The following is a 24,479-nucleotide window of genomic DNA, read 5'->3' on the forward strand; positions in this document are numbered from 1 at the left end:
TTCTCAAAAATAGATATATAGATATAACAGATTCAACCATGGTAGAGAAAAAATAAGTCTAGTAAAAGGAAACCAAATATATCACAAAAAGAATGTCAAGGCTTGAAACTTTATTAAGAGTGAAAAATTTATTAAAGTCATAGTCAACATGCAAACTCAAAATCTAAACAGAGAGAGAGAGAGAGATGTAGAGAGAGTGAGGAAAGAAAAGAAAAGAAAACAGAAAGGGCAGTACAACTTCTTTTTGCAGCTAGCTAATCACAGAACTTTGGAGCTTCTCCAACAAACTTACATTTTATGGAAGCCAATTGGTTCATGAATGATTCCATTCACAGCATTGATCATCTCATGTGAAGTGAAACCATCATCCTTCGCATAAAATTGATGCACCACTTTGCACATTTTCCAGAACAAATCCTTGCAGGCTCTTGGAACTATGCTATCTTTTTTCTGCAAAACTAATCTAAGCAATTCTCTCCTCTGACCATCAATGAACCTCTTCATCTCTCCAATGGACTCTTCTTCAGTGATAGCACCACTATTAATCTTATGCAATGACACAGCATTCAGTTTACCTTCCTTTGATTCCCTCTAAAATATAACCACAAGGAATCATCAACTCAAAAACAGATAGATACAAAGGGGTGTATGTGCGTGTATAAAAATGCTAGCCCATTTGTGTATACTTCCACCTTGAAGCTCTGGATATCATTGAGAAGACGTCCACAAGTGCTCATAAGCTTAAATAGATTGTGGATTTCAGAACGGCAAAGAACCTCATCTGAGAGCTTAGGTCCAATGAAATAAAGAGCTGGAAGGACAATTGGTCCCAAGGCAAAGGATACATATCCATTTCTCATATATTCATCCATTGTTGGCACTGACTTGTCTCTAACCCATTCAGCTACTCTCATCATAGAGCTGAGCAAATCCAACCACTGGCACACAGACATAACTCACATCACCTTTGGCTGAACAATATAAACTAGGTCCAATATCCCTTGTCAATGTTGACTCCACAGAGTTAATATGAATTTAAAATATAGCTCTATTCCCAACAAGCGTTACTGCTACTCCGAAACCGAACATTTACATTAAGGTCAGAAGATTTATTTTTGCAGAACATCTGAGGGTTTGTGAATCGGAACAGACTAGTGTAGGTTTCAAGTGTATTACGTAACAATTTCCTATGGTTCTCATTCCTTTCAAACTACAATTCTCATGCTTATCTATTAGTACACATTCCATCTCCTGTAAAATAGACTTTCCATATTTTTTTCATGAGTTTTATGTTTTTTTCTCGTGTACTTTTTTAGCATAATTTAATGCACAAATATTAGTAGGTATTATTTTTTCATTAGTAGAATGTTAACAGTTCTTTATCCGATCCTACAACCCAATCCTAAAACCCTAAGTCGTTCAAACATATATTGATTTTGAAAACCTTGTAGATTGTTATATACGTCTCCTTCATGTATATATTCCGTATATGTGTCATATCACATGCCACAATTTATCGGAATGCTATTGAAAATCTCTTTCTGGCTTTAATCAACTAAAATAAAAAGGATGCACAAAGTGAAATTTCATCTCACAATCTCTTTTATGTTGCTTGTCATGCTACGTCCTTGCCATGTGAATGCTTTGCCTCCAATCTCACAGATTGTGCTGTGAAGTGCTGAAAATATGATTTGAACTTGCTCTGAACAACAGTCGGCACCTAAATTTACATCCCATCTGTGGTCAATATTGCATCACATCATCACTTCTGTAATGGGAAATGTTATAAAGAAAGTCTGCAGAAATCATGAACCAATGGACAATGCAAGCAAAAGAGCATAAGCGAAGGACGAGGGAAACCTACTTTTCAACCAAGTGAATTAGGTTTTCTAATTCCTTTGTAGAACCTCCAATGTCAAAGAAGTCATCAACTACTGTTGTGAGCACAGCATTTTTGGCCCATGACATGCGGGCATCAGACATTTCAGGAGAGAAAATGGTTGCTGCAGCGGCAAAGTAACAGTATGCTGATCGCTGCCTGGCAAACTTTAGCTTGTCTAATCTGTTCTCGACAACCCACCTGCTCACATGGAGAGGACACAACACCTCATTTACAATACTGATATGTAATGCTCTTACATCAATCAAAACATGAATAACACCATGACCGATGGTTTTTATTTTTTTCTTGTTTTTTGATTGATGCTCATCAATCAAAACGTGCCAACAGAATAAAATAAAAAAAAGAAAAAAGAATCATAGCTTTAGAGGGCTGGGACTTCTACTGACTGACCGAAACCAAAGATTGGGGCCAAGCAGAGGCTAGAGTTAAACGGAGGAGGCCAAGCTCAAGCTCAATATACCTTTAGAACCAACCAATCTACTTAAAAGAGCAAAGAGCTCAAGCAGACAGTTGGCTCCATGCTACTGTTTGACCTTCCTCTCATAAAATATTCCATGAAAATGTTTGTACCAAAATCATCATCCTCAATGTACATAAATATGCGCACCTCTCAAGATGATTGAGTTCTTCACGGTGTATAGACTGGCAGATGTGAAAAATCCTCTACTGCCAGTATTAAAAAATCTTCATTGCTAACATTTGATGAACTGGAATCAGAACAATAGAAGTAGAAGTAATCAATATTTAACTCAAGTGACTCTTAAAAAAAGCAAAAATAACAATCTTCTTAAGAGAAATTTTAAAAATCTACCAATACAAAGTTTTTAAAATTCTTGAACTATCTGCATTATAATGCTCGATATTTCTCCTGTTTGCTATGCGCTCTAAACTAGCATGGAAAGGAAATTTAAGAGCATCATCCACCTGCAAATGAAAAATCATAATTGTTTGAAACTATATCAGAATTCAGATGAATAAACAGAGAATGTTCTAATAGACCAATTAAACAGTTTCATATTACCAAACACCAATATCACAAAAAGCTACCTCTTGGATAACATATTTATCGAGTCTAACTGAATGAATTGAACCATTGCATAATTTTGTTTTCAGAAAATGATTGGACCATGAGTTTTGTGTCTTCAAATCTGACTCATCGGGATATATAATGATCTGCGAAGCCTTATATAATTCAAGGGCAGCACCAATATCCTTCAAGTGTCCCCATGGGGAATCAAAGTCATACTCTTCTTTGGTAAACTGGGTTAATGGATCTACACCACATGTCAAAAGGATCAAACTTTTATTGATCCTAAAAAGGAAAGTACACATCAAATGATAAATGCCTGAAGAGATATCGTATCCATGCAGGCGCAATAACCGAAATGCCATTGCACAAGTGGCAATGTCCATGAATATCACTTCTTCTCCTTGTAGCCAGCATCTGTTTACATTTTAGCAATATCATGTCTTCCATGTATGATCATGAAAACCTTAAACTTGTATAAGAGGTTGGTGTAAGAAATCAAAGCTAAAATGGAGAGTACTTGTATGTTTCATCCAACACACTCCTAATTTCCTTCCTAAAATGTCGCTCAATTCCCAGCCTTTCAAGACTGTCCACCATGCTGAGATGCACATGTATATCTAGAGGGTAAACTGTTGGAACTTAAGAGATAAATTGAACATAAACAAGTTAAAAAATACATAGAACCGATACATAGACCATAGACAAATGTGAAGGGAGCTACCTGCATTACCGAACTTCAGTAAGAGTGAGTGGAGGTAATTCAGACAACCATCATTCTGAACATGAGTAAGAGCAGCTGCTGTAGTGGATGGCGAATTCAAAATTGAGCCATTCTTCCTCTGATATTTCATGACCATTTCCCATTCCTCTAGCTTCCCAATTCCTTCTGAAACATATGCTAAGTAAGCTTTTCTCCCCTCAGAATACCATCTACATGAAGACGAAATGGAAAAAAGCTGGATAAGTTGTTGGCTTTTGAACCCCACATTGAAATTAAATAATTTTACCTTGTAGATTTGCTTTAGTTCTGAGTATAATTTTTTATCCGTAGAATTATAAATTTGTTAATATATCTCTATGATCATTTCTAATCGAGTTACAACCTTTGATTTTGAATACCGTTGAACCGTCCTTCCAACCCAACCAAACATTGAGCTAGACTGGCAAGTGGCAAATGGTGTACAATAATACTTAGTTCAACCAGGCTTAGCCCACTTGTTTCACATTTGTAATTAGAAATCACAGTTCTTTTCATGACAATCATTGTTGAACATATTAATATCACAACCATAAGCAGTACCAAAACATAAAATAAAAAATATACCTTCTATTCAGGAATACACACACACACACACACACATACCTTCTGAGCTCCAAGTCTCTCTTGTGAAACATAGCATCTAAATCTGTTGGTTCCAGAGGGAGATTCAAGTCCAAATTTTTAGCCTACTCAAGCATTCCAGGGAAAATGATGTCAAATCCAATTGGATGATGTTGATTGTCATCAGTAGCTGAAGTGAAATTTAACTCGATAAATTGTAGACCTGCAACAAGGAATATATATATATATATATATATATATATATATATAGTGAAATAGTTACATAGTTGTAGGAAAGTGAGAGAGAAGAACAGGGCGAATACCCTTGTTGATTTGAGCTTCACCAACACCCCATCGCTTGAGTGCAAGGACGCATGCTAATGTAGATGTGAGTGCATCTTTACGTAGCTGGGGATGACGATGCGGATCGCCCCAAGAGCCATCAGAGAACTGATTATCCAATAACCAATTAACACAGTCAGGGAAACACGGGGCCTGAGAAAAATTTGGAGAGGGGACCATTGCTACCCAAGCAGTGTCATACGAAGATACAGAAAGCTCTACCTTATCGAACAGTTTTCTAATTCTTTCTTTAGTTTCCTGAAAACACTATAGTATCACATCATATTAATTTATTTGTTCTTGGACAATTAGAGAAGAAAAATAAGTGACTGAATGAATTAGTAGAAGTATGAATTGCAGGATAATCATACCAGACCAACAGCATTAGTGTCTGTCACTATTTTAACTGCACGGTCCAGAGAAATTGCTATAGAAAAGAGAATTTTATCAGATATGGAAATGAAAATAACTCAAAATAAAATTCTTATACTATATATATTCAAGAGAAGGAGAAAAAAGTAAACTGATAATGCCAAAGTATAGAACAAAACTTGATTTTATATTTTACTTAAATTCAGAAGTCCAACTAATTTTTGCATTCAGATTGCGAATAAATATATTAATGTGAGTAAGGAGGGAGAAGAGACGACCGGTGCGGACACAAGCTTCTCCAAAGCAAAGATTAATTATTAATGTTATATTGGCTAACTAACTTGTACAAAATTATCCCACAAAATTACAAATCCATTTGACTAACTAACCCGTTGAAGAATTACATTTAATATATTTTTTTTATTTAAATAAATTAAAAAAAAAATACTAATTTGATAAGATATTTTTCATTAAATTTACATAAATTTATCTTTAATTTTTTTAATAAATTATTTAAATAAAAAATTTTAGTAGAATTTTTTTAATTAATTAATTATTTTTTTTTTAATTTAAAATGCATGTATTAATGAAGAGAAGGTATTTTTTTTCAAAAGTATTTTATTAATTTTTTTATTAATATATTGTATTAAAAAAATGATATTTTTTTACGATAAAAATGTTTAAATTTGTTATAATAAGTTTTATTATAAATAATAAAATTTTAATAATAAATTAGTCAATTTAGAAAATGATAATTACAATCTTTTTATCTATTTTTTTTTTCATTTTTATGATAAATTGATACTAAAATAAAATTAAGATAAATAGTATAATTAATATTTATATAAAAGAAAAAAAATAAAAATAATTTAGTAAGAAATAAAAATTTTAATGAGAAAAGGTAAAATAATTTTTTATGATTGATTCATTCTTAATTGCAACAAATTAATAATTTAGGGAAATAATTTGCAAACATGCAATAATTTAAGGTGGTTTTAAAGCATAATGCATTTGGAAACATGAAAACAATTGGAAACCCAAAAGCATACGAGAAATGACAGGGAGAGAGAGATGAGATCACCTGTGATTGTGACGGATGAGGAGGAGTTGGAGCACCATCTATTTATGAGATGATGACGTAGCAAGAAGCATGGCAGAGCTATTTATGAGAGTTTTTTGAAAATTGGGGAATCCCCAGCTACTCATCCAATTAGTATAATAAATGTACATGAAGGAATATACTCATTGTGTTAGCAACGGGGATGGATCCAAAACGGGAAATATTCCGAGACAAACTGTTAAGGAAATTTTATAAGCATGAGAGGAACTAGAGTGGTACTTGTCAAAGAACATAGTCGAAGCAGTAGCTATCAAAGAGCGTCTGATTAGTCATCAGTGAGTGTGATTTCTAAAATTATTTCTTTCTTTTTTTTCTTTTTTTTTTTCTTTTACTCTTCAAATTTTTAAAATTTTATTAAAAAAAAAAAGTCAAATACAAAAAACATCCCTCAAGTATGTTTACGATACATATCACACCCCTCAAGTATATTTACGGTGCATATAACGCCCCTCAAGTATGCTTACGATACATATCACACCCCTCAAGTATACTTACGGTGCATATAACGCCCCTCCTGTGTAAAAAATACCCTTTAAATTTTAATTTGGTGCAATCAAGTCCCTCTGACACATTTAAAACCAAATTTAACTAAAGTACCCTTAGTTAACAATTTTAAAATATTAAAAAATACAAAATTTTGTAAAAAGACCAAAAAGGACAATAATTATTATACAATTTGTTTATATATATGACACAGTTTATTATACAAATGTAAAACACTTTTAAATATTAAACAATTTGTTTATAAACAATTTATACACAGTTTATTGCTAAATTGTAAAATGACACAGTTTATTATACAAATGTATAACAATTTTATAAAATATATAAAAATACAAAATTATACTGTCATAGAAGACAGTGAGCTCGGAAGCGACCGTGAACTCGGGCTGTGGTGTTGATGGGGGAGACGGTGGCAAAGGCGATTGTAAACTCAGGGAAGCGGGGGCGGAGGACGAGCCAGGCGATGAAGAAGATGGCGGAGGCGATCGTGAACTCCAATTATGAGGACGACGGTGAAGACGGCGGCGATGAGATGGCAGAGGAAAGAGTGGCGACCATGGGTATGAAATTAGTGGTGGTAAGCGGCAGTATAGAAGGCGGAGGGTTGGTTGGGGAAGAAGAAGAAAGACGTGGTTTGTACTGCCGGAGAGGTATCTGTTTTGTATCGGTGAATCGCCGCCTCCATACCCAGACCTACGCCATCGTCGACGAGAACTACGGCTAGATGAAAAGTTGCGGAGATCATCCTTAAGCTAAGACCAACGCCGCCACGATCTGAGCAAGCTTCTGCCAATGATGTGAAAATTCGAGGGCGTGGATGATGGCCGGTTTGGGGAATTGAAGGCATCGCGACCCTTGGAGAGAAGGGGATCAGCGGAGGAAGGGGTTTCGATAGTGGAGGAATCGGTGGTGGTGGTGGTAACGGCGGCGCCTCCATTCTCTCTCTCCGTTGATTTCTGTTGCCCGATTGTGGGTTTGGGGATAGTGGGGGTGGTAGCGCTTCCACCGTCGACAAAGACGATTGTGGGCAATCAATAGGTGTATTTCCCATAGCGGCTTGTCAAAGCTAAGCGTCGACACTACCAACTCTGCGAGGTAGTCATTGATCGCGTCCTCGTCGTTGACTCTATCGACAACGGTTTCATAACAGACGATGAAGTGTTGGTTGAGATCAACCTGGGTTTTTCTCCGGTGTTTGACACCAGGAGAGTATTTGGCCAACAAGCTGTGGTCTTGAGATGAGAGGAGCTATGGTCTTGATTGGGGGGTGAAGTGGATGCGAAGTGAGGACTTAAGATGAGAAAGAGCCATGGCCGCAGAACTGGTCCGGCGATCTTTGCACATTCCGCACCTTCATTATTATTGTTTATAAATATTAATATATAATTGAAGGCTAAATTGTAAAATGACACGTCTTAATGAGCATTTTCAGAAGAAGAAAATGGCAAAATAGGTATTACAGTAATAATTTATGTCAGATTTACGACAGAGGGATAATTTTGCACAAATTCAAAATATTAAGGGTGTTTATTGCAATCAAATAGGGGGTAAAAGTGTTACAAAAAAAATTTTTAAGGGGTGTTTTCTGTACTTATTCCAAAGAAAAAATTAAATTTTTCTTACTCAACTGAAACTCTTAACTTTTTTCTTTTAAACTTTTCTCATTTTTTCTTTTCTTTTTCTATTTCTACTTTTTAAAATTTATCTTTTTAACGTGCATATTTGAATATATATATATTTTTTCTTCTTTTGTATTTTATATTTGTAATAGTATTCCCTGACTTAAAATCTTGACTCCGTTCCTGATTATATCCTTTTTTTTATACAAGATATTTATAGCGAACAATATTGTCTATTCATCGGTGAGTAGAAACATCATGCTTATCACTCATGTGACGCAATAACAAAGTAACAAGTGTCCCTCTAATATATAAAATAAAAAAAAAATATATTTAAAAAGTTATTTGGGTTAAACCCAATAAAATTTGAATCAAATCCTAATTTGATTATTCTCTTTCTCATAAAATCTTAATCAAACTCAACAAAATTATGTAGAAGGAATTGGATTAAGATTTAAGTGTTCAATTGTAAATAGGTTTATTAACTTTATTCAAATAAATAAAAGAAAGTCTTTAGTCATGATTTGATATAAAAATAAAATTTGTTTTCTTAAGAATTTTTTTTTAGTTGATTAGTTATAAGACAATCATAGATTCATATTTATTTTTACCGGTAGGACAAGACCCCATTAACAAGTGCAAGCATCAACCTTTAAACAAACAATTTGGTTTTTCTTTTTCCTAATTTCTTTCCTCAACAAGAAGGCAACTTAATTAACACAAGCCCCGATTCAAAAGAAGAACATCAATACACACACACACACACACATATATATATTAGTTCACACATGAAATCTTATCACCCACAATCGAAAATCGTAATCCAATTCCTTCCATGAATTTGATTTGAACAAGATACTTATAGTTGTGATTCTTTATGACTTAGGGATTAGGGCAATAGAGTAGCCTAAGAAAGAGATAATCAAATATGGGTTTGGTATGGATCATATTAGATTTAATCCAAATAACTCCTTAAATCTTTTACTAAGTGTTTTTTTTTTTTTTGGTTACATTGTAGGACACTTGTCATTTTGTTGTTGGACCACATCAATGCTAAACATGAACTTTCTACTCAATGATGAGTAGGCTAATATTGTCTATTCATACTCCTTGAGAGAGAACAAAAACAAAGTTTCAAGGCACTGACGGTAGCACACAATCAAATGAATGAGGCAACTACCATACTAGAAATTCAAAGCAGGGCAGGTTGATAAAAAATAATAATAATAAAAAAAAGAGTTACCTTAGAATTAGGAATCTTAGATAGAATATAATTCATATTTATTTTATTTAATTAATAAATTATTGAATTTGAATGGAATACAAATGTTTCCATTCATATCCTAATTATTTTTGACTTCATTGATATGTCTAGTTATAAGGTTAGATGGAATAGAAAGTTGTTAATATATATGATATATAATTATGCAAATGAATCTAAATAAATAATTAATATATATGTGTAAATTTAATGATAAATAACTATTATATATATAACATACATATAATAATTTAATAATATATATATATATATATATTTATATATTTATATATTTTAATCGGATTGGATTACTATCCCAAACCTAATTACATTTAATTTATATTTGATTTATTAAGGTAATGTCTTATTATATCGGAATCATCACCGGGTTATCAATTTTTTTGTTCCTCCTTACTCGGATAGTCAAGTCAAAATTTCTAATTCCAATTAAACGACTAGCTAATTAGGGAAAAAAAAATTACCAACTCAAAATTGCACTATAAGGTCCCTTTGGATTGTTGTGTCGGACTAGGAAAAGAATATAGTAACACAATCCATTACATCGTTGGGCTATGTTTGGTACGGTGGGTTTGAAGGGGGAGGATAACATTAGTTATGAGGGAAATGGAAGGGAATGATAATTTTAAACCTCTGTTGTGTTTGGTTGATTAGTGAAAGAAAAGAAAGGAAAGGATAATAATTATGTTTGGGAAAAGAAAGGGAAGAAAAGTATTTTTGTAAATTTACTATTATACGCTTTTATATTATAAAAAATAAAGTTATGGGCCTCATAATTTATAGGCCCATGGATGATGGGCCACCAGAAAAATAAATATATTTTTAGGGCAAATAATTTCAACCTTCGCCTCCATCTCTATTCTTGTTCTCAACTCTAAACTTGCCTTCTCTCTCGCTCTCTCTCTTTCTGCAACTGCAAACTACAAAATCTACAAGAATCAGAAGTTCAAAACCCATATATTTCAGAACCAATCGTGAAGTAGTTAGGTCCGACGGCTTCCATGAGCGGTGAGGAGGTTTGGTCAGCCACAAAATTGAAATTAGCTCCATCCATGTACCTATCTGCCATGCTTGATTCATCGCCGGACTGAACTTCGCCGCCCACTTGCTGTCACGCGCCCCTTCGTCTCCAGCGACTGCAATTTTGTTCCAGCCTCTCCTCAACGCAGTAAATTTTGGCGCCCTAGAATCAAGGGTAAATTTGGTATTACATTGCTCTTTCCTGCTCTGTCCTCCCATTTCCTTCCATTTCCTCCCATTTTTGGGAAGATTACAAAAGTCACTGTTGAGCCTATTTCTATCCCTCCATTCCCTTTCATTTCCTTCCAACTTTCAATACCAAACACGTTTTTTTTTTTTTATTACCCTCCATAACCTTTCTTTTCTTTTCTTTTCCTCCCATTTCCACTCTACCAAACTGAGCCTTAAAGTAGTTGTCATTAGCTTTCCTTTAAATTAACATATTTTGAATATAAAAAATATTACACAAATTATATTATCACGGAGTGAGTATTAAAATGAAGTTAATGAACTGACTAAAAATAATAAAATAACTAAAAATATCATAAAATAAAATTATAATATAGTTTAATTTAATCAAAAGGTAGAAAATATAAAAATTTGGTTGATTCTTGTAATTTATTGTAAATGAAATTTTGATACAAAATGTCATGACACAAATCCAACTTTCATGGAACCCGAATCTCTAAGATGCTTCAAAGTCAAATCTTCTTCCCTAGAAATGAAGAGGAAGAAGAAAGGAAAAGTTTTCTCTTATTGGCCACATCCAAAATCCTAACCTATGGCCCTAAGTGATATATCCGTAGATATAGAGAGAGAAAATGAGGAAGACAATGAAGAAGATATCTTCCATCCCCTGTTTATAGTACACCACAAAACAATGTGTAACCACACAACTTAACCCCAAAACTTTCAAGTAATCACTCCCTTCCTCCAAGCAACTTCCACTTAGATACACTAAGGTAACATCAACCATATCAATTATGTTCCAAATGATCTTTCATTTAGGCCCTACCAATCCCAAATACTTGACCCGATCCAGTCCCACATGAACTGAACCCGAAAATACAATAAAATAAAAATAAATAATAATAAAAAAATCGCGGTCTCTACAATTTAAATCGAGTCCATCAAGTGGAAATATTTTATATCTAGGTCCAAGTTGAGATCAATGTAAAATAACTTGTTAAAAATTAATGAATAGGTTATTTTTGCTAGGTTTTAATACTCTTTTTATTTGTAAATATTTTACGACAACCAAACACCAGAAAATACAAAACGTATATTTCGGAAAGTATTTTAAGCTCAAACAAACGGAACCTTGGAAAATATTTTCTTTTTTGAAAAATATTTTCTGTATTTTCCGATGTTTGGTAGTCTCAAATTCAAAAAAAATCTTTTACAGAGGAAAATAATGTTTCAAAACTTAACCAAAATAACTTACCAATTAAAAGGTCACAAGTATATAGAAGAGTTACATAGTGGCCAAAAAGCTCTTTAGAAAGAGAGAAAGAGAGCGTCTAGAAAGAGAACAGGAAAAGAGTCCTTTATACTTCGTTCAGTAGGAAGGAAGAAAATTGGATGAAAGGGAGAGAGAAAGGGATAAATGACACATCCCTAAAGAAGAGATTATGTTATTCCCTATTTTTGTTTGGTTCGATGGAAAAGAAGAGAAGAAACTGACAATTTACTTTGATCGGTAAGATAAAAGGAAATAGAGATTTTTAAGTTGTTTTTACCATTAAACCTATCACTTTCTTTATTTGTGAGATATATTAAATAGAGTATTTATAAAGGATGATACAGTAATTTAGAACTTATATAATAGGCCCACTTGTCTTCTCTCCTCTCTTCCGCCCATATTTAGACGAATGAAAATTTGTGAAGGAGGAAGGATAACTCAGCCATCCTATTATCGTTTCTTTCCTTATATCATCTCTACCGAACGAAGGAAGTTTGTTCCTTCCTTCCTATTTTCTTTCCACCCCTCTTCATTTCTTTTTACCGGACAAAGCATTAATAAATAGAGTTTTTAGAGTGAGAAATAGATGATCTCTCTTACATGTGCTATAGTGATCAGAAAAAAAAAAACAACAACTCTTAAGAGAAGAGCCAATAAGCCTAATACCTATTGTGGAGTGAGAGGCACAAGGCCAATCTATTCTTTAACAACAATTATACAATTTCCTATTTTTGGTTTCTTCAATTTACTTTTATTATTATATTTTTTTTGTCATCATTATTGGATTAACATGAAATATTACTTTCTAAAACCTTAAAAAGTGACATGTAACAAAAAAAAAAGAAAAAAAAAAGAGAGAGAGGGGCCCACTGCATCCGATGATAGATAGATTTGTTTCAGCTTCCTTATAATTTTTTAAAAAATCAATTGATTATTTTTTTATATTTCTTGTCAAATAATTATTATTGTTAGTATAAAAATAATTGGACCAACTGATAGTAAGAGAAAAATTGATTAATCCAATGACTCAAATAAGAATTTTAATTTTAATTCAAAAATTTTTTAGAAGCGAGACACCCAAGATATTTTCTGGAAAATATTTTCAAAACCTTTGCCAAACACCGAAAAATAAAAAATAAAGAAAACATTCTACATAAAAAGGGTTACATAGAAAACCTTTTACATGAAAAAGTGTAACATAGAAAACCTTTACATGAAAAAGTGTTACGTAGAAAACATATTACAAAGAAAATATTTTTCGCTCAAACAAAGGGAGCCTTACTGCCAAAAATTCAGAATTCACCAAGTAGGAAGGGACTTGTGATAAACCATTCCACTCTTCCTCATCTTCCCAAGAAAATAGATTCACACATGAAGAGGAATCTGTATCAGATTTCATAGTTTGCTTAAATGGTTCTTCAATCACATTTTCACCAGCGGACACTATGATTCGTATGTGCTACACAGAATAAATTAACTGACCATTCTCAATAGATTCACCCATGGTAGAGAAAAAATAAGTCTAGTCAAGGGAAACCAATATATCACAAAAAGAATGATAGGGCTTGAAACATTTTTTAAGAATGAAAATTTCATCAAAGTCGTAGTCAACATGCAATCTAAAAATCAAAAGATAGATAGATAGATAGATAGATAGATAGACATACATATATAGGGAGAGAGAGAGAGAGAGAGGAAAGAAAAAGAAAAGAAAAAAGAAGGAGCAGTAGCAGCTAGCAAAATCACAGAATTTTGGAGCTTCTCTAACACTTACACTTTTACCAAAGCAATGGGTTCATGAATGACTGCATTCACAGCACTGATCATCTCATGTGAAGTGAAACCATCATCCTTCGCGTAAAATAGATGCACCACTTTGCACATTTTCCAGAACAAATCCTTGCAGGCTCTTGGAACAATGCTATCCTTTTTCTGCAAAACTAATCTCAGCAATTCTCTCCTCTGACCATCAATGAACCTCTTCATCTCTCCAATGGACTCTTCTTCAGTGATAGCACCTCTATTAATCATGTGCAATGACACGGCATTCAGTTTACCTTCCTTTGATTCCCTCTGCAATATAAACCATAAGGAATCATCAACTCAAAAACCGATGCACAACCATCAATCAAAGGGGTGTATGTGCATGTATAAACATGCCAGCCCGTGTGTGTATGTTTCTACCTTGAAGCTCTGGATATCATTGAGAAGACGTCCACAAGTGCTCATAAGCTTAAATAGATTGTGGATTTCGGAACTGCAAACAACCTCATTTGAGAGCTTGGGTCCAATGAAATAAAGAGCTGGAAGGACAATTGGTCCCAAGGCAAAGGATACATATGCATTTCTCATATATTCATCCATTGTTGGCACTGACTTGTCTCTAACCCATTCAGCTTCTCTCATCATAGAGCTGAGCAAATCCAACCACTGCACACAAACATAACTCACATCACCATTGGCTGAACAAAATAAACAAGGTCCAATATCCCTTTCAATGTTGACTCTGCAAAGTTAATATGAAATTAAAATATAACTTTATTCCCAACAAGCGTTACTGCTACTCCGAAACCCAACATTTACATTAAGGTCAGAAGATTTATTTTTGCAGAACATCTGAGGGTTTGTGAATTGTTAGAGACTAGTGTAGGTTTCAAGTGCATCACATAACAATTTCCCATGGTTCTCATTCCTTTCAAATTACACTTCTCATGTAAAATAGACTTTTCATTTTTTTTCCATGAGTTTTATGTTTTTTTTTCTCGTGTATTTTTTTTAGCATAATTTAATGCACAAATATTAGTAGGTATTATTTTCTCATTTGTAGAATGTTATAGTTTTATCAGAATGCTATTGAAAATCTCTTTCTCAATTTAATTAACTAAAATAAAAAGGATGCACAAAGCGAAAATTTCATCTCACAATCTCTTTTATGTCGCTTGTCATGCTACGTCCTTGCCATGTGAGTGCTTTGCCTCCAATCTCACAGATTGTGCTGTGAAGTGCTGAAAATATGATTTGACCTTGCTCTGAACAGCAGTCGATGCCTAAATTTACATCCCATCTGTGGTCAATATTGCATCACATCATCACTTCTGTAATGGGAAATGTAATAAAGAAAGTCTGCAGAAATCATGAACCAATGGACAATGCAAGCAAAAGAGCATAAGCAAAGGACGAGGGAAACCTACTTTTCAACCAAGTGAATTAGGTTTTCTAATTCCTTTATAGAACCTCCAATGTCAAAAAAGTCATCAACTACTGTCGTGAGCACAGCATTTTTGGCCCATGACATGCGGGCATCAGACATTTCAGGAGAGAAAATGGTTGCTGCAGCGGCAAAGTAACAGTATGCTGATCGCTGCCTGGCAAACTTTAGCTTGTCTAATCTGTTCTCGACAACCCACCTGCTCACATGGAGAGAGGACACAACACCTCATTTACAATACTGATATGTAATGTTCTTACATCAATCAAAACATGAATAACACCATGACCGATGATTTTTATTTTTTATTTTTTTCTGGATTTTTGATTGATGCTCATCAATCAAAACGTGCCAATAGAATAAAGGAATGCAAAAAAAAAAAAAAAAAACGGTAAAACGAATCATAGCTTTAGAGGGCTGGGACTTCTACTGACTGACCAAAACCAAAGATTGGGGCCAAGCAGAGGCTAGAGTTAAACAGGGGAGGCCAAGCTCAAGCGCAATATACCTTTAGAACCAACCAATCTACTTTAGAGAGCAAAGAGCTCAAGCAGACAGTTGGCTCCATGCTACTGCTTGACCTTCCTCTCATAAAATATTCCATGAAAATGCTTTGTACCAAAATCATCATCCTCAATGTACATATGCGCACCTCTCAAGATGATTGATTTCTTCACGGTGTATAGACTGGCAGATGTGAAAATCCTCTACTGCCAGTTTAAAAAAATCTTCATTGCTAACATTTGATGAACTGGAATCAGAACAATAGAAGTAGAAGTAATCAATATTTAACTCAAGTGACTGTTAAAAAATGCAAAAATAACATACTTCTTAAGAGAAATTTTAAAAATCTACCAGAGGTCTACCAATACAAAGTTTTTAAAATTCTTGAACTATCTGCATTATAATGCTCGATATTTCTCCTGTTTGCAATGCGCTCTAAACTAGCATGGAAGGGAAATTTAAGAGCATCATCCACCTGCAAATGAAAAATCATAATTGTTTGAAACTATATCAGAATTCAGATGAATAAACAGAGAATGTTCTATAGACTAATTAAACATTTTCATATTACCAAATACCAATATCACAAAAAGCTACCTCTTGGATAACATATTTATCGAGTCTATCCGAATGAATTGAACCATTGCATAATTTTGTTTTCAGAAAATGATTGGACCATGAGTTTTGTTTCTTCAAATCTGATTCATCGGGATATATAATGATCTGCGAAGCCTTATATAATTCAAGGGCAGCACCAATATCCTTCAAGTGTCCCCATGGGGAATCAAAGTCATACTCTTCTTTGGTAAACTGGGTTAATGGATCTACACCACATGTCAAAAGGATCAAACTTTTATTGATCCTAAAGAGGAAAGTACACATCAAATGATAAATACCTGAAGAGATATCGTATCCATGCAGCCGCAATAACCGAAATGCCATAGCACAAGTGGCAATGTCCATGAATATCTCTTCTTCTCCCTGTAGCCAGCATCTGTTTACATTTTAGCAATATCAAGTCTTCCATGTATGATCACGAAAACCTTAAACTTGTATAAGAGGTTGGTGTAAGAAATCAAAGCTAAAGTGGAGAGTACCCGTATGTTTCATCCAACACACTCCTAATTTCCTTCCTAAAATATCGCTCAATTCCCAGCCTTTCAAGACTGTCCACAATGCTGAGACGCGCATGTATATGCAGAGGATAAACTGTTGGAACTGAAAAGATAAATTGAACATAAACAAGTTAAAAATACATAGAACTGATACATAGGCCATAGACAAATGTGAAGGGAACTACCTGCATTACCGAACTTCAGTAAGAGTGAGTGGAGGTAATTCAGACAACCATCATTCTGAACATGAGTAAGAGCAGCTGCTGTAGTGGATGGCGAATTCAAGATTGAGCCATTCTTCCTCTGATATTTCATGACCATTTCCCATTCCTCTAGCTTCCCAATTCCTTCTGAAACGTATGCTAAGTAAGCTTTTCTCCCCTCAGAATAGCATCTACATGAAGACGAAATGGAAAAAATAAGTTGGAGTCTTTTTTTTTTTTTGATAAGTAAATAAGTTGGAGGCTTTTGAAACCACAGTGAAATTAAATAATTTTACCTTGTAGATTTGCTTTAGTTCTGAGTATAATTTTTTATCCGTACAATTATAAATTTATTAATATATCTCTATAATCATTTCTAATCGAGTTACAACCTTTGTTTTTGACTAACGTTGAGCCGCCCTTCCAACCTAACCAAACATTGAGCTAGACTGGCAAATGCTGTACAATAATACTTAGTTCAACCAGGCTTAGCCCACTTGTTTCACATTTGTAATTAGCAATCACAGTTCTTTTCATGACAATCACTGTTGAACATATTAATATCACAACCATAAGCAGTACCAAAACATAAAATAAAAAATATACCTTCTGAGCTCCAAGTCTCTCTTGTGAAACATAGCATCTAAATCTGTTGGTTCCAGAGGGAGATTCAAGTCCAAATTTTTTGCGTACTCAAGCAATCCAGGGAAAATGATGTCAAATCCAATTGGATGATGTTGATTGTCATCAGTAGCTGAAGTGAAATTTAACTCGATAAATTGTAGACCTGCAACAAGGAATATATATATAGTGAAATAGTTACATAGTTGTAGGAAAGTGAGAGAGAAGAACAGGGCGAATACCCTTGTTGATTTGAGCTTCACCAACACCCCATCGCTTGAGTGCAAGGACACATGCTAATGTTGATGTGAGTGCATCTTTACGTAACTGGGGATGACGATGCGGATTGCTCCAAGAGCCATCAGAGAACTGATTATCCAATAACCAATTAACACAGTCAGGGAAACGCGGGGCCTGAGAAGAATTTTGAGAGGGGACCATTGCTACCCAAGCAGTGTCATACGAAGATACAGAAAGCTCTACCTTATCGAACAGTTTTCTAATTCTTTCTTTAGTTTCCTGAAAACACTACATATAGTATCACACCATATTAATTTATTTGTTCTTTGGACAAGTAGAGAAGAAAAATAAGTGACTGAACGAATTAGTAATAGTATGAATTGCAGGATAATCATACCAGACCAGCAACATTAGTGTCTGTCACTATTTTAACTCCAGGGTCCAGAGAAGCTGCTATAGAAAAGAGAATTTTATCAGATAAGGAAATGAAAATAACTCATAATAAAATTCTTATACTATATATATTCAAGAGAAGGAGAAAAAGGTAAACTGAGAATGCCAGAAGTATAGAACAAGGCTTGATTTTAAATTTTACTTAAATTCAGAAGTCCAACTAATTTTTGCATTCAGATTGCGAATAAAGATATTAATGTGAGTAAGGAGGGAGAAGAGACGACCGGTGTGTACACAAGCTTCTCCAAAGCAAAAATTAATTATTAATGTTATATTGGCTAACTAAATTGTACAAAATCCCACTAAAAGATGAGATCAATTTTTAATTTCTTCCTCTATACAAAATTACAAATCCATTAGGCTAACTAACTCAGAGAGATTGCCCCACTAAAAGTTATACTCGACATATTACAAAAACCTATTGGAAATTAAATTAATATAATTCTGTATTAAAACTATAAATCAAATCCACTCTAGTTTGCATCCCTAGCCTTGTACTTGTTTTTACAGAACTCAATGAATCCCACTAATGATGTCACATCATTGATGGGTAACAACCCACCCCACCATAAAATGACCTTGCCATCAAGGTTGACAAACAAAGCACACCACCATACCAAGATCTCAAAACTTGAATGGTCTGCCCACAATGATACAATAGAAACTCAGTCATTGACACCAATTACATAGAAAATAGATGGTGATCAGATGAGTCTAAGTAAACAAAAGGCCATCAAATTGCAATTGGGGCAAAATCCATCTTTTTTTCATCCTAGCTATTATAACTAACGGGAATAATCTGAATTCTTTTAGAGCATTCTAGAACCCAATTCTAGAATTCTCCAATGCAAAATTCATCCCTTTTTTTATCCCAGCTATTATAAATAATGGGCAAAGTTCTTTAAATGACAATATGTGAATTGTCTACATTCTTTGGAGCATTCTAGAACCTAATCTAGAATTCTCCCTACCGTTGGATAGATGACATTTGTGTGGATTATGAAAGGATGTTGGCCTATGGATAGGATGGGTGTTCATTTGCTCCGCATCAAGCTGATCGAGGAAACAAAACTAAATCATCACAAGAAATAAAGTATAGCAGTATCAATCTAGAAACAATCGAAAGCAGAATGCATATAGAAACATGAAAACAATTGGAAATCCAAAAGCATATGAGAAATGCCCAGGAAGATCACCTGTGATTGTGACGGATGAGGAGGAGTTGGAGCACCATCTGTGGGTCTGGGGTAAATTATATGGAAGGAGAATAGTATTGGGTTGTGAGAGAGACATAGCCGGAGAGGTTGTGGTGTTGCAGAGATGATGTAGCAGCAAGAAGCATGGTAGATCTATTTATGAGAGAGTTTGAAAATTGGGGAATCACAAAACATTATATATATAATGAATGTAAATGAAGGAATATACTCATCGGGTTAGTAACGGGGATGGATCTAAAACGAGAAATATTCCAAGACAAGCGGTAGCTATCAAAGAGCATCTGATGAGTCATCAGTGAGTTATATTCATGGGGAAAAATCGTCTCCAGACACCCTCTCACTGGAGGGTGTCCATTGCTGACATGGAGGCCAGTAAATGGGTGACGTGGCAGGGGTAAAAATGGTATTTACTTTTCTTATGTAGGTCTATAATCTGTACCAATAAGGCTATATATTTGTACCTATGTATCTGTACATTGTCTTACACTTCCTCGCCACCCACCGCCGGGCCGACCTCCGCCGCACCATTCTCACAACCTTCCCTTACCTCACCTTTTGCCTCTACCACTTCGACACCAACCTCGTCCACGGCAAGATCTCCGCCTCCATCCGCCGCGCGCTCAACCAACCCCTCAACTACGACTGTAGATACCTCATCCGCCGCGCGCTCAACCAACCCCTCAACTATGCCTGTAGATACCTCACAAATATTTTTTCACAATCACTAAGCAAATCCATCCAGATATATGTATTTTTTTCTTTTTTTTGGTGTGTTTGGTGGCCGGATTTAATGGCTGAAAACCAGCTGAACAAGCACCGGTGGTGATTGGTGGCCGGATTTTTAGGTGGTGTTTGGTGTTCGTTCCTCTCCTCTTCGTAACGACGACGAATTCGCCCAAATCAGCCTCCGTTCCTTCCCAGTGCTTGACTGCAGCAGAGAGTTGATGTTGAAGCAGAGGGCGTGAAGAAGATCACGATACGGCTCGAAGTTCAGTTTGGTGGCGATGGTGGTTTGTGGTGTTCAGTCCAGTTGTGATGGTGGTTTGTGGTGTTCAGTCCAGTAGTGATGGTGGTTTGTGGTGTACGTCGCAGCACCGCAACAGAAAGTTGATGTTGAGGCAGAGGGCGTGAAGAAGATCATGGTGCGGCTCACCCCAGACTCTGCCGGACTTGACTGAAGCTCGCCGGAGTCAGACCTGCGTGTAATGTATGTGTATGTGTCTGTGTATATATGTATCTATGTATCTGTGTGTATATGACGATGGAGTAAGGGTAGAGAGAAAAAGAGGAGTAAGGATGATACCGGAGTTCCTGAGAGAGAGAATGGACGGTGGTGATCCAGAAAATTTTGGGGATTGGAAAATTTTTATGTGGTGCAATGGTGTTGCCGGCGGTTACGGTGGTGGTGGAGGAGGACCGGTGGTGAGAATGGTTTTGGTATATTGTATTCGTATATGGTAAGTGTTATGGGGTTGGGACCTTGACAAGCCCCACGACAGTCATGGGATACTGGTGCCCAGTGGTATTTTCGTTAATATGACAAAAAGTGAAATTTGGAGTTTTGGCTCGAGATCTTTATAGGAGGTACCTAGAGTTTATAGAAGATGGTTGGCGCAGGCGGCATTCGATTTGGATGTCGGGAAGGGTCTGAAAGGCCATTATGACTCCTCAAGCATAGGTGATGCCTACTCCTGTCAGAGTGCTGATTTTCCTGAAAACTATACTAGGGAGGGGTCTGTTGAGCACATCAGTTGGGCTATGGCATGGCTTGCTTACAGGGCTTAGCCAACGTGTATGGGCACGTGTTGCACCACTTCAAGATAGTTATACAAGAGGGGAGCATTTGAACTACCGAATGACAGACAAGTGAGCGGTGGCGTGCGCGGGCGTCCAGGCTGGCGCATGGGCAAGCGTCCAACCCGGTGTGTGTGCGGGCGTGCAGCAACGTGCACATGGGCGTTCAGGCATGGCGCGAGCAGATGAGTACCAGCGTGTGCGCCAGCATGCAGCAATGCGCTTAACGGTGTGCACCCGGGCGTGCACTTAGGTGTGCACTTGGGTGTGCACACGGGCGTGCATGGCTTGGCACGCCGTGCATTCTGAAACATTTATATGTGGGTGTAGATTAGTGGGCTTGGCATGAGCTAGGTTCACAAAGTTGGCTCAGTTGGTTGGGGGAAGTTACTAGCACTTTCCACTCATTTTAGGGAGTGGGGGTGTGCTGAGTAACTTCCCACGCATGTGGCATGAGCAGAGCGTGCCAACAAGCTAGCAGTTGGGCTTGTCAACTGCATATATAGTGCTAACACACTTAGAGGGTGCCAGCACGACCCTAGGTGGATGGGGGTGTCATTCACCACTTTAGTAGGCGGTTTTGAGAATTTACCTATATATTGCTAATGTGGGTTCTGTAGAGAGGGCAGATTGCGAGTGAGACATAAAGTTGTGTTGTGAGAAACTCTTGTATGCTTCTGCAGGTTGAGGTCTTTCCTTGTACTGTTTTGTGAATAATAGTAAAAGGTTGGAAGTCTTGTACTTCAGTAAATTCGTGAGTGCTATTGTCCTTACATTCTTGCAACTATACTTGTGTGAGAGAGTGTTTTACTTGCTGTGTGTTCTAGGCATCAAGTGTGAGTTGGCTGAGCTAAGTTATAAATTCAGAAAAAAGATGTTCATATTTCTGGCTTAGTGCCTTCGCAGACCACTAGATTCGTGTTCAAAATTTACCCCTATGACAGTAAGTATGTATATTATTTGCAGTATTTGTACATGGTAAAAAAAAAGTAAGGTTTAAATATTACTGCTGACTTAGCGCTTCGTCATTACTGACAAGGCAACGACATGGCAAAATAGGCTGACGTGGTTTCATCCCAGCCATTGGATCTGCCATGGACACCCTCAGTGAGAGGTGCCACGGAGAGGATTACTGCCCGATATTCATACCCCTTGGAAGAAAACAAAAACAAAGATACAAAGCCCACAATCAAGTACGTTTAGTAACGTTTTTATTTTCTATTTTTGCAGTCTTAAGAAAGTAGAAACATAATTTTGTTTTCTTGATTAATAATAAAAATAAAAAATGACGTGTATTAACACTTGTTGTTGTCACAATTTTAAAAGCAAAAAATAATAACAGTGTTTAGTAATACATATTTGTTACAGATTTACATAACATTTTTTTATTATTTTATTTTAATTTTAATTTTTTTTTACATTTTTTTAAAAAATATTTATGCAATTCAATTATTTCACAAATATTAAAAATATCCAATACAAATAATAAAATATAATATTCAATTTAAAATCACAAATCCTAATAATACAATATACTAAATTTAAAATCACAAATCCTAATAATACCCGATACATAAGTACAAAATAAGATATATAAAGATAAAAACACTCTCACCAATTATGTATATAAGTGCATGCATATGCATCATCTATATATTTATTATAAAATATATAATATATTTAACATATGTTATATTATAATAAATAAAAAATATTAAATAATATAACTATAATATAATATAGATATGGTATATAATAATATATTATATAAATATAAATAATAAATATATAATAAATCATAAATTTTTTTGTCCTAAAAAATAATTTACACTATTATGTAATATATTATATTTAAAAAAAATACTTTTGTTAAATAAAAAATAATTTACACTAATATATAATATAATATAAATATATATTAAAAAAATATTTTATTAGTATTTAATATGAAGCATTAGTGTATAACATGAATAACATACATTTTATTTGAAATGAACAGTGTATATGTAATGATAATAGTGAAACCGTTTTTGCTCAATAGTGTCGAAAATATGAAAAATATCTTTTTTATGTTTCTTCCTTTCTTCACAAAAATGGAAAACGTTTTCTGTTATAAAAAACAAAAACATATTATTAAACATGCTTTTTGTTTTTGTTTTGCCCTTTTAGGAACTACAACAAAACAAAAAATATTTTTCGTTACTAAACGCAGCCCAAATGAATGATCGAATGAGGCAACCACCATACTAGAAATTCAAAGCAGGACGGGTTGGTCAACGAAAAAAAAAATGTACCCTAGAATTAGGGATTTTAGATCGACTATAATTCATATTTAATTTATTTAATTGACAAATTATTGAATTTGAATAGTTGATCGGTCATTGGATACGAATGTTTCAATTCATATCTTAATTATTTTGGTTAAGGTTAAAATGGATTCATTGACATGTTTAGTTATAAGCTTACATGGAGTAGAAAATTGTTAATATATAGGATATATAATTATGCAAACCAAATGAATCTAACTAGATAATTAATATATATGTGTAAATTTAATGATAAATAACTAATATATATAACATACATATATTATGTTTGATGTGCATGAATATAATGGAATGCAAGTGGGAATGAAATTAGAATGGGAATGAAATGACCATTCTCATTCTATTGTTTAGTTGTAAATATGAAATGTATAGGAATGGAATGAAATAGTTGGAATGGTTATTCCATTCCTACGTATCAAAAGCATCAATAGTATATTGTAATTTAATTTTATATATATATATATATATATATATATATATATATATATATATATCAGTGTAATATATTTTAATCGGATTGGATTACTATTCCAAACATGATTACATTTAATTTATATTTGATTTATAGAGGTAATACGTTATTATATTCGGATCATGACGGGTTATCGAATTTTTTGTTCCTCTCTATAATCGAATCAACTTTCTTTGAATTGTTATGTCCAACTAGGAGTGGATACAATAACACAATCAGGACATCATTTTAAAGTATTTGTCATTAGCTTTCCTTTAAATTAACATATTTTGAATATAAAAAAATATTACACAAATTATATTACCACTTAGTGAGTATTAAAATGAACCCACTAAAATAAAAATAAAAAAACT

At 34.6% G+C, this 24,479-nt stretch overlaps 1 protein-coding gene and 1 pseudogene across 7 annotated transcripts; both read right to left on the bottom strand.

Moving 5' to 3' along the window:
- Nucleotides 1–18: 18 nt before the first annotated feature.
- LOC132309850 (ent-kaurene synthase, chloroplastic-like) lies at nucleotides 19–7,643 on the bottom strand (annotated as a pseudogene).
- A 5,837-nt stretch (nucleotides 7,644–13,480) lies between these two features.
- Nucleotides 13,481–19,732, bottom strand: LOC132307973 (ent-kaurene synthase, chloroplastic-like). Of its 7 annotated transcripts, none has more exons than XM_059805897.1 (15): nucleotides 19,513–19,730; nucleotides 18,261–18,313; nucleotides 18,107–18,151; nucleotides 17,866–17,992; nucleotides 17,609–17,789; nucleotides 16,985–17,193; nucleotides 16,782–16,902; nucleotides 16,581–16,678; nucleotides 16,282–16,508; nucleotides 16,047–16,159; nucleotides 15,833–15,931; nucleotides 15,164–15,379; nucleotides 14,895–15,036; nucleotides 14,157–14,402; nucleotides 13,481–14,045 (listed from the first exon to the last, which is right to left on the bottom strand). In XM_059805897.1, the coding sequence occupies exons 1-15, from the start codon at nucleotides 19,607–19,609 to the stop codon at nucleotides 13,743–13,745; spliced, it is 2,277 nt and encodes a 758-aa protein (XP_059661880.1). In that variant the 5' UTR covers nucleotides 19,610–19,730; the 3' UTR covers nucleotides 13,481–13,742. The 7 variants fall into 7 exon arrangements, with proteins under 7 accessions (XP_059661880.1, XP_059661881.1, XP_059661879.1 ...); XM_059805898.1 differs by having other exon boundaries at nucleotides 18,107–18,142; nucleotides 18,261–18,316; XM_059805896.1 differs by having other exon boundaries at nucleotides 18,261–18,316.
- Nucleotides 19,733–24,479: the final 4,747 nt, after the last annotated feature.

The sequence above is a fragment of the Cornus florida genome, unplaced genomic scaffold (assembly GCF_030987335.1).
Source record: "Cornus florida cultivar Cherokee Brave unplaced genomic scaffold, ASM3098733v1 CherokeeBrave_3.0.0_Hap2_Chr05, whole genome shotgun sequence".
NCBI lineage: Eukaryota > Viridiplantae > Streptophyta > Magnoliopsida > Cornales > Cornaceae > Cornus > Cornus florida.